Source organism: Pteropus vampyrus, unplaced genomic scaffold (assembly GCF_000151845.1).
Source record: "Pteropus vampyrus isolate Shadow unplaced genomic scaffold, Pvam_2.0 Scaffold135, whole genome shotgun sequence".
Taxonomy (NCBI): domain Eukaryota; kingdom Metazoa; phylum Chordata; class Mammalia; order Chiroptera; family Pteropodidae; genus Pteropus; species Pteropus vampyrus.
This window is the reverse complement of record NW_011888916.1, coordinates 2,542,358-2,558,829: the sequence shown is the minus strand read 5'-3', so window position 1 is coordinate 2,558,829 and position 16,472 is coordinate 2,542,358. Positions and strand designations below refer to the sequence as shown.

The window sequence follows — 16,472 nt, the reverse complement described above, 5'->3', positions numbered from 1 at the left end:
TGGGCTTCATCCCAGAGGCACAAGGATGGTTCAACATACGGAAATCAATTAATGTGATACACCACATAAATTAAAAACTAAGAGTCATATGATCATATCAATAGATGCAGAAAAAGCCTTCGACAAGATACAACATCCATTTATGATCAAAACACTTAACAAAATTGGTATAGAAGGAAAGTACCTTAACATAATAAAGGCCATATATGACAAACCCTCAGCCAACAGTATACTTAATGGTGAAAAACTAAAAACCTTCCCTCTAAGATCAGGAACAAGGCAAGGCTGTCCACTATTGCCACTCTTATTCAATATAATATTGGAGGTCCTAGCGAGTGAAATCAGACAAGAGAAAGATATAAAGGCATCCAAGTAGGAAATGAAGAAGTCAAACTGTCACTATTGGCAGATGACATGAGTTTCTATATAGAAAACCCTAAAGACTCCACAAGAACACTGCTAGAAACAAAAAGCAAATACAGTAAAGTCTCTGGATACAAAAATCAATGTTCAAAAATCTATAGCTTTTCTATACTCTAATAATGAAGCGTCAGAAAAAGAAGTAGAAAAAATAATTCCTTTTGCAATTGCAACAAAAAGAATAAAACACCTAGGAATAAATTTAACGAAACAAGTTAAGGACCTATATAATGAAAACTATAAGACCCTATTAAAAGAAATCAAAGAAGACACAAAGAAGTGAAAAGATATTCCATGTTCTTGGATTGGAAGAATCAACATAGTTAAAATGATCATATTACCTAAAGCATTATACAGATTTAATGCAAACCCCATTAAAAACTCATCGGCATTTTTTAAAGAAACAGAACAAAAAACCATCAGATTTGTATGGAAGCACAAAAGTCCCCGAATTGCCAAAGCTATCCTGAGAAAAAAGAATGAGGCTGGAGGCATCACTGCCCGACTTCAAATTATACTATAAAGCGATAGTAATCAAAACGGCATAGTATTGGAAGCAAAACAGACACAGACCAGTGGAACAGAATCAAGAGTCCAGAATTAAACCCATATTTATATGGGCAAATAATTTTTGACAAAGAAGCCAAAAACATAGAGTGGAGAAAGGAAAGCCTCTTCAATAAATGATGATGGGAAAACTGGAAAGCCACCTGCAAAAGAATGAAACTAGACTGTTGTCTATCACCACACACCAAAATTAACTCAAAATGGATTAAAGACCTGAATATAAGACCTAAAACAATAAAATGCACAGATGAAAACATAGGAGCTAAATTCAAGAGGAGGCAATAAGACCTTGGACTTAGAGAAGATTTTATGAATTTGACCTCAAAAGCAAGGGAAGTAAAAGCTAAAATAAATGAATGGGACTACATCAAACTAAAAAGCTTCTGCTCTGCAAAAGAAATCATCAACGAGGTAAAGAGACAACCATCCGAATGGGAAAACAGATTTGCAAGCAACACCTCTGATAAGCGCCTAATATCCAAAATATACAAAGAACTCATACAACCCAATAACAACAACAAAAAAAATGATCCAGTCAAAAAATGGGCAGAGGACCTGAACAGACACTTCTCCCTACAGGACATACAAATGGCCTACAAACATATGAAAAGATGCTCAACATCGCTAGCTATTAGGGAAATGCAAATCAAAACCACAATGAGATACCATCTCACACCTGTCAGAATAGCTATAATCAACAGGATAAGGTATAACGAATGTTGGAGAGGATGCGGAGAAAAAAGAACTCTTATATATTGCTGGTGGGACTGCAAATTGGTACAGCCACTATGTAAAACAGTATGGAGGTTCCTCAAAAAACTAAGAATTGATATACCATATGATCCAGCAATCCCTCTACTGGGTATTTACCCCAAAGACTTGAAAATATATATCCAAAAAGATATCTGCACACCGATATTCATAGCAGCACTATTCACAGTGGCCAGGACATGGAAGCAACTGATAGATGATTGGCTGTGGTACATATATACAATGGAATATTACTCAGCCATAAGAAGAGATGAAATACTGCCATTTGTGACAACATGGATGGACTTCGAGATAATCCTGCTAAGCGAAATAAGCCAGACAGAAAAAGTTGAAAATCACATGATATCACTTATATGTGGGCTATAAACCTAAAAGCAACAAATGAGCAGGACAAACAGAGACTCATGGACATGGACTACAGGCTAGTGGTTACCAGAGGACTATAACTAGTGGTTACTAGTGGGGTAGGGGAAGAAGGGGGAGGTAGATGGGGTAAAGGGGGTCAAATATAGGGTTTAGGGGGAGGGTGAAGTGGGTAAACGGATCAAATATATGGTAGCTGAAGGAAACTGGACTTTGGGTGGTAAACACACAATAGAATATACAGATGTCAAATGATAATGTACACCTGAAAAATATGTAATTGTATTAACCAATGTTACCCCAATAAACGTAAAAATTAAAAAATATATTAAAAATATATTGTATACATTTATCAAATCAATATGTTGAACACCTAAAAGTAATACAATTATGTCAATTATATCTCAATTTTTTAAAAAAGAACTCAATAGATACATTTAACAACAGCATATTAAGACAGCTAAAGAAAGGACTGGTGAATCAGATCAAAATAAAATATCAAGATTGAATAATGAGGAGAAAAAGGAGAGAAATACAGGAAATAATATAAATTATATATAGGATATGGTGAAAAAGGCTAACATACATATAATTAGAGACCTATAATTATACGTGAGAAAAAAACAAAGCAGAAAAAAAAATATGAAGAAATAATGGATGGGAATTTTCTAAAACTCATGAGAAAATCAAGACAGATTCAAAAAGCACTATGAACCCCAAGCAGGGGATATATATATCACCTTTAAAGGAGTTTTAACCCATTTCCCATTTAGAAAAAAAAAGTACAGCTCACTGCCAGTGTTAACATCATGTGTAGGAATGCTACGTTTTTCTAGGATTTGACATTTTCAGTGATGGAGAATTACTATATTTTGTAAATGGAAATACCACTACTAAAAACAGAATGCTATAAATAGAATTTCATTTGTTTCCAAAGACTATCGATATGCTAGAGTGATGCGAAAATAATAATAAAAGTGGGATATTTTGTAGCAATCTTTGGGGCTAAGATTAGGACTGTAATCCACGAGTTATCTCAGGGTAAATGCTCGCCGGTGAGTATTCTTGAGGCAAGCGGAAAATGGGTTAATAGGATTTATAACTGACTTCTCAACAGAAACAATGAACAGCAAAAGAAATGAAATACGACCTTCAAAATGCTGAAAGAAAAACTGCCAACATAGAATTCTATGACCAGTGAAATTATTTTTCAAATTTGTTCTTTAAATTAAATGTAATCTTGGCAAAAGCCCTGAAGATTTTTTTTTTTTTTTTTTTTTTAAGAAAAGGCAACCAACCCTTGGTTGACCTCACAGATTGCAAGGATCGTGTCAGTTTACAATCCCTTATTTTTTTATTTTTTACGCCTACAGCACCTGGTCTTCCTAGGTGGTCTCCCATCCAAGTACTAACCAAGCTCGACTGCTTAGCTTCCGAGATCAAACGAGATCAGGCTTGTTCAGGGTAGCATGGCCATAGACAAGCCCTGAAGATTTTGTTGTGCAAACTGACAAACTGATTCTAAAACTTATGAAAATGCAAAGGAGCAAGACTAGCCAAAAGAAACTCAAAGATAAACACAGCTGGAGGATTTACTATACCAGATATCAAGACTTATTCTAAAGCTCCAACAATTGAGACGTGTAGTTTCTTGCAAAGAAAGACAAACGGGTCAAAAAACAGAAGAGTTTAGAAACAGACCCACAAATATATGGATACTTGATTTATGACAAAGGTTACCACAGCAGGGCAGTGGAAAATGAATAATCTTTTTAATAACTGATGTTGGGTCAACCAGGGTCAAATGGATTGTAAACCTAAGTGAGAAAGGTAAAACAAAAATGTTTCTAGAAGATAAGAGAATATTTTCATTACCTTAGGGTAGGAAAAGGTACTTTAAATTAAGACCCAAAAGCGCTAACCATAGTGATAAACTGGATTACATTAAAAATAAGAACTTCTGTTTTACCATTAAGAGGATAAAAAGGTAAGTCACAGAGTGGAAGAAGATATTTAAAATACATATATGTTCAATAAAGGACTTATATGCAGAATACATCAACAACTCTTACACAATAAGATAGACAACTTGATAGAAAAAAATAGGCAAAGTACAAATGTCCACTTCAAAAAGAATGGCCAATAAACACATAAAAAGGTGTCCAAATTCATTAGTCATTGTGAAATAAAAATTACAACTGCAATGCAAATTACACCATTATCCACCAAAATGGCTAAAATGAACAAAGTACAATATATGTTGATGAGGCTATAGGACAACTAGAATTCTCATACACTGTACATAGGTATGTAAACTGGCACAATCACTTGGAAAACTGTTTGACAGGACTGACTAAAGTAGAACATACACATATTCTATGACCCAACAATTCAACAGACATGGGTACATAAGTGCACCAAAAAAGAAAATTTACAAGAATCTTCACAGCAGTGTTTTTTCTAATACCCCCAAACTGGAAACAACTCAATTGTCTATTATGAATAGAATAGACAAATAAATTATTATATATACACATTATGGGATATAATACAACAACAATGAACAAACCACTGCTACAGGCAACAATATGGATGAATTTCACAAACATAATGTTGAGAGAAAAAAGTCAGACAAGAGTACATACTACTATATAATTACATTTATATAAAGTTCAAAACATACATGGTTTTAGAAGTCAATAGTGATTACCTCTGGGAGGGTAGAAAGGGGCCTGAGATTTTCTGGAATGATGGTTAATGTATTTCTTAGTAATAATGGTAGGGTAGTAATAATGTAAGTATATTTCATATAAGACAATTCGTAAGCAATACACTTGATTTGATCACTTATGTTATGCTTCAATAGAAAAGTTATTAGAAAATTATGACAGGTTACAAAAATAACCACAAAACTTAAAAAGGAAACAAGCCTCCTTGAGCAAGAGTTAGCAGAAACTATAACCAGTAGAATTAAATCCTCAGTTTTGATAATGAAATTATTTAATGTAGAACTAAAATATAAACCTTCCTAAATAACAACAGAAATTAAAAGAAAACCAAAAGAGCAAAGAAAAGAGGTCACATAGTAAAAGAAACACAGTAAATAAACATAGTAAAATAATTTGACAGAGATGAGACTAAATTTATCAGTGGCATCAACTGTTTTAAAAGAATAAAATTTACAGATTCTCTTACAAAGCAAAACCCAACTCTATGCAGTATGTAAGAGACACATCTAAAGGGAAGTGATTCAAAGGGATGGGCAAAGGTATAACTGCAATGCATATAAAAAGAAAACTGTGAGCATGGAGGGGGATAGGTATCTAGCCATGAACTTGCAGAGCTCTGGGTTCCCGAACTCATTCTAACTCATGGCCAGGTAGAGTTGGGAGAGGGATGTACCTACAAAGAATGTGTGGAGCTCTGAGATGGTATTCATTTATGCATAACGTGCTTAACACATACCTAATGCATAGTATACTGCACACAACTATTTTTTCAACAAATAAATTAACGAACTGCTTTCAACTGTCTAAAGCACTTTCAAGTAAAATAAGAGGCAGCTCACTCTATAATCTTCCATAAAGCATAGCTGGGATCAATGAACAGAAACAATAATATAAATAATAATGATTGTGATAATAACAATATTATTAAGTAGTTTCTACATGCCAGGAACTGTGCTAAATGCATTCTTATTTAATCATCACCTATGAGATAGGCACTTATTATTGTCATTTAACAGATGAAGAAGCTGAAGTTTAACTGAAAGGTTAACTTGCCCAGACTTCTCCTGGTAACTTGCTGGTAAAGTGACGGAGTCAGAACTCCAAACAAAGCAGTAACCTCTGTCAAAATCTTAAATGCATATAACTATTATCTAGCAATTATATCTCAAAAACATAAAACTAAAAAGAAAAGGAATATAAAAAACATCATTCCTATTTTTTAAAAAATACACAGAAATTTGTATATACACAATATATTTTCAAGGATACAGAAGAAAATATAAACAATGGTCATCTGCAGGGAAAGAAAGTAGATGGCTGTGAGACAGGAGTAAGAGGGCAACGACTTTTCACTGGATACCCTTTTGTGCCTTCTTAATTTTGCACCATGTACTGTATTAATATTGAAAAATAAAATGACCTCATTCATACTTATTTTAATGAGTAAAACAGCGAAGTGAGTTGAAAAATAAAATAAGCCTAAAAAACTTTATTTCCACTGAATCAGATTCAAACTCTCACTTGTGAACAGCCAAGTGAGTTGAAAAATAAAATAAGCCTAACAAACTTTATTTCCACTGAATCAGGTTCAAACTCTTTTTGCTGCTCTCTCTATTGAAGATGGCAGCCAGCCATCTAAGCTGAACTGACAATTCTGCAAATGACTATTTTCTCCAAATCACTCACGGATTGCTGGCTAGGTCCAGAAACAGCCCTACATGCTTAAACATGTAGGGCCAGATCCTACTGCTTTAGGGCCTGGAGTCAGGATGAAGAGGCCAGATTTGCCTGGCTGGATGTCCCAGGTCAAGAATCACTCACCCGGTCATAGGTGTCCCCCTCCAGTTCTCCCCACTTCCTGCCATCCCATGAGGTGACTCGAACTTGACTCCTATCCCTAATATCTTGAGGTACATAGCTGTGAAGGATCTTCTGTAGTCTGCCTGTTCGAGAGGTGGAGAGATCATTGGCAGCAAGATTGCCTGTGGAAATATAAATTTTAGGATTTTTTTTCTACTACTGTAAAAAGTGCCATTGAAATCTTGATAGAGATTGCACTGAATCTATAGATGGCTTTGGGTGGTACAGACATTTTATGCTTGTAGGAATAAAGAAACTTCAGTGGCCATGGCCCAATGAAACATCTCACCAACAATAGTGCTAATGGAGAGTCAGACCAATTCTCAGGCATAGCCAATAAATGCAGACTCCAGGAGCAGGGGCAAGTGGAGGACAAATGTTTACCATGTGCATTGCACCATACTAGACACAATGGAGCAGGGGCTACAAAGACCAGAAAGGTTATGTAAATAAAGCAGACCAGATAAGAATATTTACTTCTAAAGAAATATGCCCTCTCCCACTGTTCTTGAAACGTGTGTCTCTCTTCATCTTTGGTAGACACTACACATTTTTTATCCAAAACTTATCCTCCTCTTATTTCTTAGTAATAGAACACCAATTTTATTTGAGGGAGTGGAGAGCAATGTGCCAGCCTCATTTTACAAGTAAATATGACTGTATGACTTAGTTTTGGTTAATGGTTGTAACAAAAATTACTGTGTGGGACTTCTGGGAAGATGTTTAAAAGAAGCCAGCAATATTAGGAGATGTGCCTCTCATCTTATCTTTTCTTCCTGCCTCGAATTTGAATGTGATGGCTGGAGTTCCAGCAGCCATCTTGGACCAGGAATTCTGAGAATGGAAGCAATAAAATAAGTTACAAAAAGAAAGAAGACGCCCAAGTCCCAGACGACTGTGGAGACTCCATACCAGCCCTGGACTGCTTATATCACAGTTTCTCTCATGTAAGAAAAAAATAAACTTTTCTTCTTTAATCCAATTAGATGGGTTTTCTATTATATATGACCAAACATAATTCTAATTGATTCATCATCTATCTTTCACTTTCCCTTTGTGACAGACACAAGTTCAAGAAATGTCTCACTTTGCTCTTAGTTCTATAAGAAGAAAAAAATTTTACTGCAAGCTTGAAGAATAGCGTCTGATACCTGGCCTCAGAGTCAAGGAGTGAAATGGAGATGGGAAGTGTGGTAAAGAACTAGAGTGCACATCCCTTATCTAATAGAAATGGTCACTATATGAACCAGGTTAGTGTTCCCACAAATAAATATAGTCCCAATTTTTGAGGACACTCAAAGAAGTAACAATTGGAATCTCTGCTCAAGAGGAATTTGCAGTTGGATTTGAATGGAGAACAGAAAAGCTGGGTTCAGTCTGGCTCTACCTCCAACTTACGTAAAAGATTTTAAGTTATTTAATCTCTCTAGGGCTCAATATCCCCCTCCATAAAGTATGAGGGCTGGACTAGGTAAAATCTAAGTTCCCTTCTTGCACTGAAATTCTCATCTCCCTGGGATCAAGAAGTCAGTGGGATAAGGTGAGGTGCTGGCAATTCAGCACACCTTAGAAGAGCAACTCTCAAGTAGTTCTCCTTGGCCCTTCTCACTCCTCTTAGTTCAAATTCCTCCTCTACCAAGAAACACTACTACTTTCATCCCTCTTCTGATGGATTCCCACAGCACTCAGTAAAATTACCACAGCTCAGCACACAGGCTGGGCTCTCTTGCATTAGACTCATTAAGTCACATCAACATCTTTTCTCCTCTCCCTCCAGACTTCAAAAGTCTGAGATCAAATGTGGCACCTCTCTAGTATCACCCATGGGGCCTATCATGAGGCTGGAAGCTAACTCAAACTATGCAAGTTGGCTGATGAGAACTGTGCAAGAAGGGTCTAAGCCCAACAAAAAGGCTAGGGCACATGGCAAGAGGAGCATGGCTGAACTCCAGGTAAGTGTGAAAACCACAGTCCCCTTGTGGGTATCTATCAGGTCCTTAAGGAGAAAATAACACCTATTTTAAGGCAGGAAGTAGGCCAGTGGATGGCTGAAGGGCACATTTACAATACAGAAGGCCCAGGCTGGGTTACACAACTGAAATGAGTAAGACTTGGGCCTGTCCCCAAGGAATTCATAAGCTTGAAGACAAGATGCACACCCAGTAAAGCTCCAACACAAGGCTAATAATGTGCTAACAGTTGAAAGGGTGATGCCCACAATTAGGTGCATAGGAGACAGAGGCATCATTTCTCAACTGGCCAGCAGAAATCATGAGGGAAGATTTCCAAGTGGTATACTTGAGGTGAGGCTTAAAAGCTAAAAGGCCAACTAGGAGTGTGTAGAGGTATTCTAGAGCGAAAACATAATATAAGCAAAGGAGGAAGCTAATTGGGGCAATAGAGAGTCATAGGATATCACTGAAGCAAACAAAGCCTGGGGAAAAAGAACATGTAAAGCTACAAAGGGTTGCTGCAGCCAGATCTTACTGCTTTAGCTGGCAGGCTAAGGAAAAGGAGCTTAATCTTAGAGAGATGCAGAAGGCTGAAAGTGTCATGTGGTAGATTCATTGGGGCCCTACTTTCATCTGCCTTCAGAGACTTTGCTCTGCTCAGCAACCTTCCTTGGCCAACTAACAAAGAAATAGAAGAAATAACCACAAACAGAAAAAAATACCCCAGCTTAGCAAGCAAACACTATCCATCCCTCCTCTGACCCTGAGACCAAAGAGCCCATCATACTCAGTGTGTACCTGACTAAGTGAGGTAGGAGCCCTCCCTGCCCAAGACACCAACCCTCTTACTTACGGCAACAGCCAGTCTGAAGCAATGCTAGTGTCTTTCCCCCAGGGGCTGCACATAGGTCAAGGACAGTGTCACCAGGCTGCAGGCCAAGGGCCAGGACAGGTAGCAAGGAGGCAGCATCCATTAAGTAGTAGTCCATGACACCCAGGCTGCCAAGCCTAGAAGAGAGAAGAGAACTTTATCATCAAATTACAAGTCAGAAGACCCACTGGGTGTCAAAGCCACCAAGCACATGCGTTTAGGGGTTACTGAGCTCTACTTAGCAAAAATTTATTTCTCAGATCCACACTCATTTATTTACTCACTCACTCATTCACTCACACTCATTCATGTACACAGCAGGCAGAGTGATCCTTTTAAAACAGATCAATTCACTCTAATCCAGCCCCATTAGCCATTTTGCTATTCCTTAATCAAGCCATGCATGCTTCTCTCATGCTACACCTTTTGCCTGCAACACTCTTCCCCCAAATATCTCTCATTTGCTTCCTTATTTCTTTCAGATCTTTCCTCACAAGTTACCTCATCAGAGAGGCACTGTCATTCCCTGACTACTCTATCTAGAAATAGAAGCCCCCTACTCTCATCACCTTCTATCTTGAATTATTTTTATTTAAAGCACTTGTTCTTCACTTTAAATGTATAGATGTGTGTGTGTGTGTGTGTGTATTTTTCCAGCTCTATTTCTCTCTGTTAGAATGAGGGCAGGGATTTTGTCTGCCTTGTTCATCGTAATAACCCCAAAACCTGAAACAGTACCTGGTATCTAGGAGGAACTGCGTTATTACAGAGTTACGTATGAGATAAAAAATGCTTTGTGAGTTCAGAGAAGAGTGCCATCAGTTGTGCCTATCAGAGTTACCTGAGTTAGGCCTGATGATGGATGGAATAGGCCATCAGGTAAAAAATAATTAAAAAAATAAAGAAAAAAGGAAGAGAAGCATACCAAGCAGAAGAAAAAAGAACAAGGAACAGAAGCATGCAAACTCATAGCTTCTTTCAGAAACAGGGATAAATCTAGTGTGGTAGAAATACAAGCTGCATGAGATTGAAGTTGGAAAGCAAACAAGGCCAGATTGCAAAAGGTCTTAAACCCTATGCTAAGGATTTTGGACTATAACCTGTAGGCAGTTACCAAAACTTTTTAAGGAAAATGACGTGATCAGCTAGACAGAGTTTTAGAAAGCTAGATGGGCTAGAACAAACAAATGAGAAATAGAGACACCAGTGAGAAGGCTATTACAAGAGTCCAAGTAAGAGCTAACCAGGCATGAAAAGAGGCAGCAATGGTATGGGGAGAGAGAGATGGATGACAGACAACAATCTGATGGTCACAGAAGGACTCCTCACTCCCAGGCCAGTTGTCACAAGAGCAACTGGTAGTACAACCATTCCCCTGAGACACAGCTCTGCTATTTGGGACAGACTCAAGGAAACAAAAACTCAGTCCTTGTTGCTCTGACAGGAAAGTTCTGAGAGGAAGATGTGACAGGACATAAGATATAGCACCACTGAGGATCAGCTACAAGAGCTACAATCCCCAGTAGTGAGGCTGTGATAGTTCCTGCATTCACAAATGGGCTCAGGTTATGACAGGATATTTTCAAAGTTAGATCATGAAACCATGTGCTTTATGCCTCACAAAGAAAAATGACAAGAAACTGAGAAATCTGAGAAAACCACAGAACTGCTATCACACCAGCACTGGCTCTCAAAACCCATTCTCCTCAAGTTCCTTCCTTTTGGAAACATCACTCTTTAACCTTTTTTTCCATTCACAGAAAGTTCTGAGAATCTGTTGAAAGCTACCGTCACTCTTTCCAAAAAAAAAAAAAAAAAGGCACAACAATTTTTCTGACAATTTCAGGAGATTCTTTAGACTTCCTGCATACATCCTTAAACTCCTAAGAGGTTAAGATCCCCTTGATTTACAGGGAGCCCATCAAGAAAAGAAAGGAAAAAAAAAACCCAAACATATAGGGGTTACTTCATATATATCTAAACACTGAATCCAAAGACTGGAAGTTCTCCTTTTTTTCCAGTCTGCTGCTAACTCTGTGACCCCAAGCAAGCTCCATTTCCCAGGCAAGTCCCAATTCTTCATTGGTACCATGTTACTGTCCTACTCACTATGATGTGTGGTTATGAGGGAAAAATGAGAAAGCAGTGTAACTAACACTGGAAAGAGTATAGTAACTGATCAAGTAAGAGGTGGTTGTTTTCTGTTGGGGGCAGTAGAGCAGATCAGGTTCAAAGTGCAGGTACTGGTGTCAGATCACTTGGGTCTAAATACTAGCTGTACCACTTACCTAAAGAACCTAAAGCAAGTACATACTTTAACTTCTCTAAACTTCAGTTTCCTCAAATATAAAGAACAATAACATTACCTACCTCCTTGGGCCACAGACAGAACAAAAGGAGATAACGTATATACAGCACTTAGAAAAATGCCTAGCATGTATGAGCACTCAGTAAATATTAGTAATATTATGATTTTAATTAAAGAAGGCAAGACCTGGACCTCTTCCTGTTTACTTTCGGCAGACACACAGAACAGCCCCAGCCATGGCTCCAGGTCCTACCTGGCAGGAGGGAAACGGCTGACATCCCCTTTGGTAAAAGTGAAGCATCGAAGGTTTGGACTACAGTCCCAGGAAGCTGGGAATGAAGCTGTAGTTTGGCCATTCTCAGGCTCCAGTTCCCCATGAGAAGGGGCTTTATTCACAAAGTCCCTGGCATTCAGTTGCTCCAGCTCAGCACTCACATGATCCCAGGAAGCAAAGTTATTGACCAGTGCACCATACTTCTGCTCTGAGAGGAGACTGACCCGGATTGATGGCCAAAGATCCCCAAACTGTACACCATAGGTCATGTCAAAATTCTGCAGAGCCAGTCGAGTGGCAGGAAATTTGGGTTCTGTGGCAGCCTGAAAGGGAAAGAACAGGCTTATTGGTCCTCTAGTCTTGTCTCTATCCCCTACTGCCTGACTCTACCAATACCAGTTAGTGTCCACTCCCACCTTTGTACCCTGCTCCTGCCTGTCAGAGAAGTGTGGGAGAGAAAAGTGGTAAGAACTGGTCTATCTCAGGGCTGTGAGAGAAAGGAAGCTGTAGCTCTCATGGTAGCATGTGGGGGTCGCCAAGAAAGGGGACCCTCCTTGAGGCCAAGGGGTAAGAGGAACTTAGAATGGGAGCTCAGGAGAGGACTTGAGGAAAATCTACAGAAGATTGGGAGAAACTGTGGAGGCCTTGTGGGAAACTTCAGACTTAAAAACAAAAAACTCTTTCTCCTGAACAGTCCTTCCATTTTCTAAAGTACTTTCATGTCTCCTAGCTTATGTGAGCACCACAATATAGTTCAGTAGGATACAAAAAACATCAACCTTCCACATTTGATGGAGATGAGGGTAACTTACGTAAGGTGATGGAGTGGCTGACACCGTAATGCAATCACAGGGTTGAGGGTCATTTGGGGAAAGTTCCCAGACCTCAGGAAAGTGGGAAAAGGAGAACTCACAGAAATCTTGAGGTATGAACCAAAATGGGATCTTCTAGGATGACTGCTATGGGGGTAGCAGAGAGGGACATCAGTCAGGCTTTGGAGAGCATAAAAGTAGATTAAAAGGAAAATGAAGACCTCGGTTGAAGAGTCCGTAAGTTAGTCCTGGTTGCCACAGCTGGGAAGCTTACTATGGCTGGCAGTCCTGTTCCTGTCCGTGAATTTTGCTCTGGCCTGGATTTCTGGTTTGTTCAGAACTCTTGTTCCATCTCTCATTTCTCATTCTGGTGGGGACTCTTACGCCAACCACGATTTCCGCTATGGTGGGGACTCTTGCTCCGGCTCCTGTGGTGGGGACTCTTGTTCTCCCTTTTGCCATGGCGGGGACTCTTGCTTTGGCTCTGACTTTTGCTATGGAGGACACTCTTGGCCAGCCCCTGACTTTTGCTATGTTGGGGACTCTCACTCTGTCCCTGATATTTGCCAAAATGAAGACTCTCACTTTGATCCTGATTTATGTCTTGGTGGGGACTACTGCTCCGGCTCTGAATAATGCCAAGATGAACACTCTTGCTTTTACTTGGACTTCTGCTAGAATGGGGACTCTCATTCTGGTTCCAACTTCTACTTTGGTGGGTATTCATGCTCTGGTTGTCACTACTCTGGTATTCACTAACAACAACTGAACTACAGCTGAGATTAGTGCTAGAGTTGGAACTCGTGGATGAAGGCACTGGACAGCTGTAGGGGATCTGGGGGGACACTTTGCGGGGGCTTTGAGAAGCCACAGAGTAGACATGGAGGCCACAGGGCATAGTATGAGGGTGACCCCAGGGTCGAGGGGCAATGGGTAAAATTTGAGGGTCAAAAGGTGTTCTCAAAGGGATAAAAGAATAGATGTGGGTAGAACATGGAGGTGCCACAGGCTGGCGATGGGGTTGGGGTGGGCCCCTGGGAGTGCCATAGGTGCCACAGGGGGGCACCACAGGCTGGTTATGACACTGAGGGGGACCTGTGGAACCAAAGAGTGGGCAGGGATCAGGTGTGGGGGGAACCACAGAATATGTATGGGTATTGCAAGGGGCTCCTGGAGAGGGTCCAAGGGGACGGCTCTGAGCATAAGGAAGGCGGAGAGGAAGGGAAGTGGGGACAACAGTTTTGAGGGTCCTAGTGACTAGGGTAGGTAAGGTAAGTTCTTTGGGGCAGAAATTTGAGCAACTTGTGATAGATGTCACCATACAAGAAGGACCAGAGAGACCAGAAGGGTGGGAAGGAAGTGGAGGAGAGATGCTGACCTTAGGGGCTCTTGGTTGGTCACGAGATGTGTTCTGGGCAGGGGTGACCAGAGAGCGACATCTGTGGGGAGCACATGGCCGTTTTAACTCTGGGGGTTTGGGGGACTTCTCTTGGGGGCAAACTGGGGTAGGGAGAGGGGGTTCATTATAGCTTCTACAGGGGGATGACTGGAGTGGAGATATAAACTGGTTGCCCAAGGGTGAAGGGAAGAAGGCAGAATAAGGACAGTGAGAGGACTGGGGAAGAGGTAGTTCCTCGGAACAGGGAGGACCAGAAACAGTGGTGTCAGAAAAAAGGTAAGAGCTCCCACCAGTCTTCCAGGGGAAAATGGACTCAAAACAAGGCTTCCTGGGAGCCTGGGACTGGGGTGAGCAAGAAGTACCAGGACTACCAGAGGGCTGGTAGATGACGCAATAAGGGCTCTCAAGGGCAGATATGTGGTTTTCTGGAGAAAGATGGGAATAGTGATATGAGCCCTCCTGAGGTGATTTGGGACAGCCAGACACACCTGCCTGAGAAGAAAGTTGGGAGTCACAATTTTTCCCAAGGAGAGGGTCAAGCTGTGGTTTAGGTTCACAAGAGTCTGCAGGCTTAAGATGGCCTTGGTAAAACCTGCCAGTGGGTGGGGAAGATGCTGAGGAAACAGGAGGATCATTATAACTTTTCCCTGAAGACCAAGAAGGATACAGAGACGAGATCTGTTTGATCTCCAAAACCCTGTGAGAAAGGGATGGAGAAGTTACAGGTCTGGTTTCCATGGGCCGGCGAGCAAGAGGAGGTGAAATCACGGGGCCAGTTTCCAAACGCACATAAGTGAGGGGAGAAGAGGTCACTGGGCTGGTTCGTGGGGGCCGACGAGTGAGGGGAGGGGAAGTCACAGGGCTTGTTACCACCACTGAAGGGTATTCAGCATTGTAACAGAAGTAAGTGCGGTGGTCGGTGTAAGGGCTTCGGGGACAGGGACGTGGTGTTCTCGGGGGACTAATCCAGCTGCAATAAGGGCTCCGAGGACGGAGAGGGGGTGACCCCAAAAGTCTCGACCGGTCAAAACAAGGACTCGGAGGGGGCGAACCCGAGGGGATTGGCTCGCGGTAGGAGAGCCTTCCGAGTGGAGAATAAGGTTCAAAAGAACTTCTCACCAGGCGCAGGGGAGGCTGTGTGGGTGGAGAGGGGGGAGGTGGGGGCGGGGAGGGAATCCGTCGGGGTAGGGAGTGGGGCGTGCCGGTTATAGAAGAAATTCCAGGGCTACAGGTGAGGCCAAAGAGAGGGCCTCTGGAGGAGTGGGGAGAACCCAGAGGGTAAGGAGAATCCGTGCACCCTTCGCCCGGGTTTGGGGAAGGGCCGGAGGTATGGGCAGGGTGGTCGCTGTAACCTTTCGTGGGCGCCAGAGGCAGATCGAGATGGAGGAAGGGGCTGAATCCTTTCCTGGAGGGTGGCGGAGACCCAGGAAGGAAGGGGAAGTTGCTATGACATTTTCCGTGGGGTGAGGGAGGCCGGGATGGAAATTCTATCAGGAAAGGAGAAGTAGAGGTCATGGGTTGGGGGGAGGGGACGGGGGGAAGGACGGGATAGGAAAGGGGGGGGACGGGGAGAGAGGGAGGAAAGGAAGTGGAATGGGTAGTGGGGGCCAAGGGGATAGTAACCACGAGCTGGGAAACAAGAGGTGGTGACATAACTGGAAGAATGAGGGCGGAGGTGATGACGTAACTTAGAGAGGCGGAGTCTGGAGCAAGCGGGTGTAACAAAGGAGAGTCAAAGACTTGCGGCGAAATAAAAGGACGGACAGAAGCGACGATGCTACAAGTGTGAGGTAGAGGAGCCTAATGTCGCTACCTGAAGGGCGGGGGAAAGAAGCCAAACACGTTGCAGAAGGACAGGAATAGAGAACTCAACTGAGAGGGTCGCGAAGTGGAAGGGCCAGAGAAGTTTCTCGAGGGGCGGCAGCCGGAGGCCGCTGTCACAATTCCCTCCTGGGCCTCCAGCTGGACCTTACCCACTTCTTCTTATATCGATATCTCCGCGGGACCGTCGCGAAGTCCGCACGCTTCAGCAGGTCCCGAACTCCTCTCACTACTAGCGCAGCCATACCGGCTTGCGCCGCCGGGTAATTCCGACCGGAACAACAACGCGAGACCTGCGGGTTCCCGAGAGGTAGTGCGCGCCACT

At 41.7% G+C, this 16,472-nt stretch overlaps 1 protein-coding gene and 1 pseudogene across 3 annotated transcripts in view; both read right to left on the bottom strand.

The window, feature by feature from the left end:
* NSUN4 (NOP2/Sun RNA methyltransferase family member 4) overlaps positions 1-16,472 on the bottom strand; it is a 26,294-nt gene extending 9,822 nt beyond the window's left edge. For all 3 annotated transcript variants that reach the window (XM_011367636.2, XM_011367637.2, XM_011367635.2), the window contains exons 1-4: positions 16,300-16,472; positions 12,095-12,438; positions 9,516-9,670; positions 6,672-6,832 (exon numbers count right to left, since the gene is read on the bottom strand). In XM_011367636.2, coding sequence (XP_011365938.1) covers positions 6,672-6,832; positions 9,516-9,670; positions 12,095-12,438; positions 16,300-16,392 — 753 coding nt within the window. In that variant the 5' untranslated portion in view covers positions 16,393-16,472. The remainder of the gene's footprint in view (positions 1-6,671; positions 6,833-9,515; positions 9,671-12,094; positions 12,439-16,299) is intronic.
* LOC111744492 lies at positions 3,486-3,602 on the bottom strand (annotated as a pseudogene).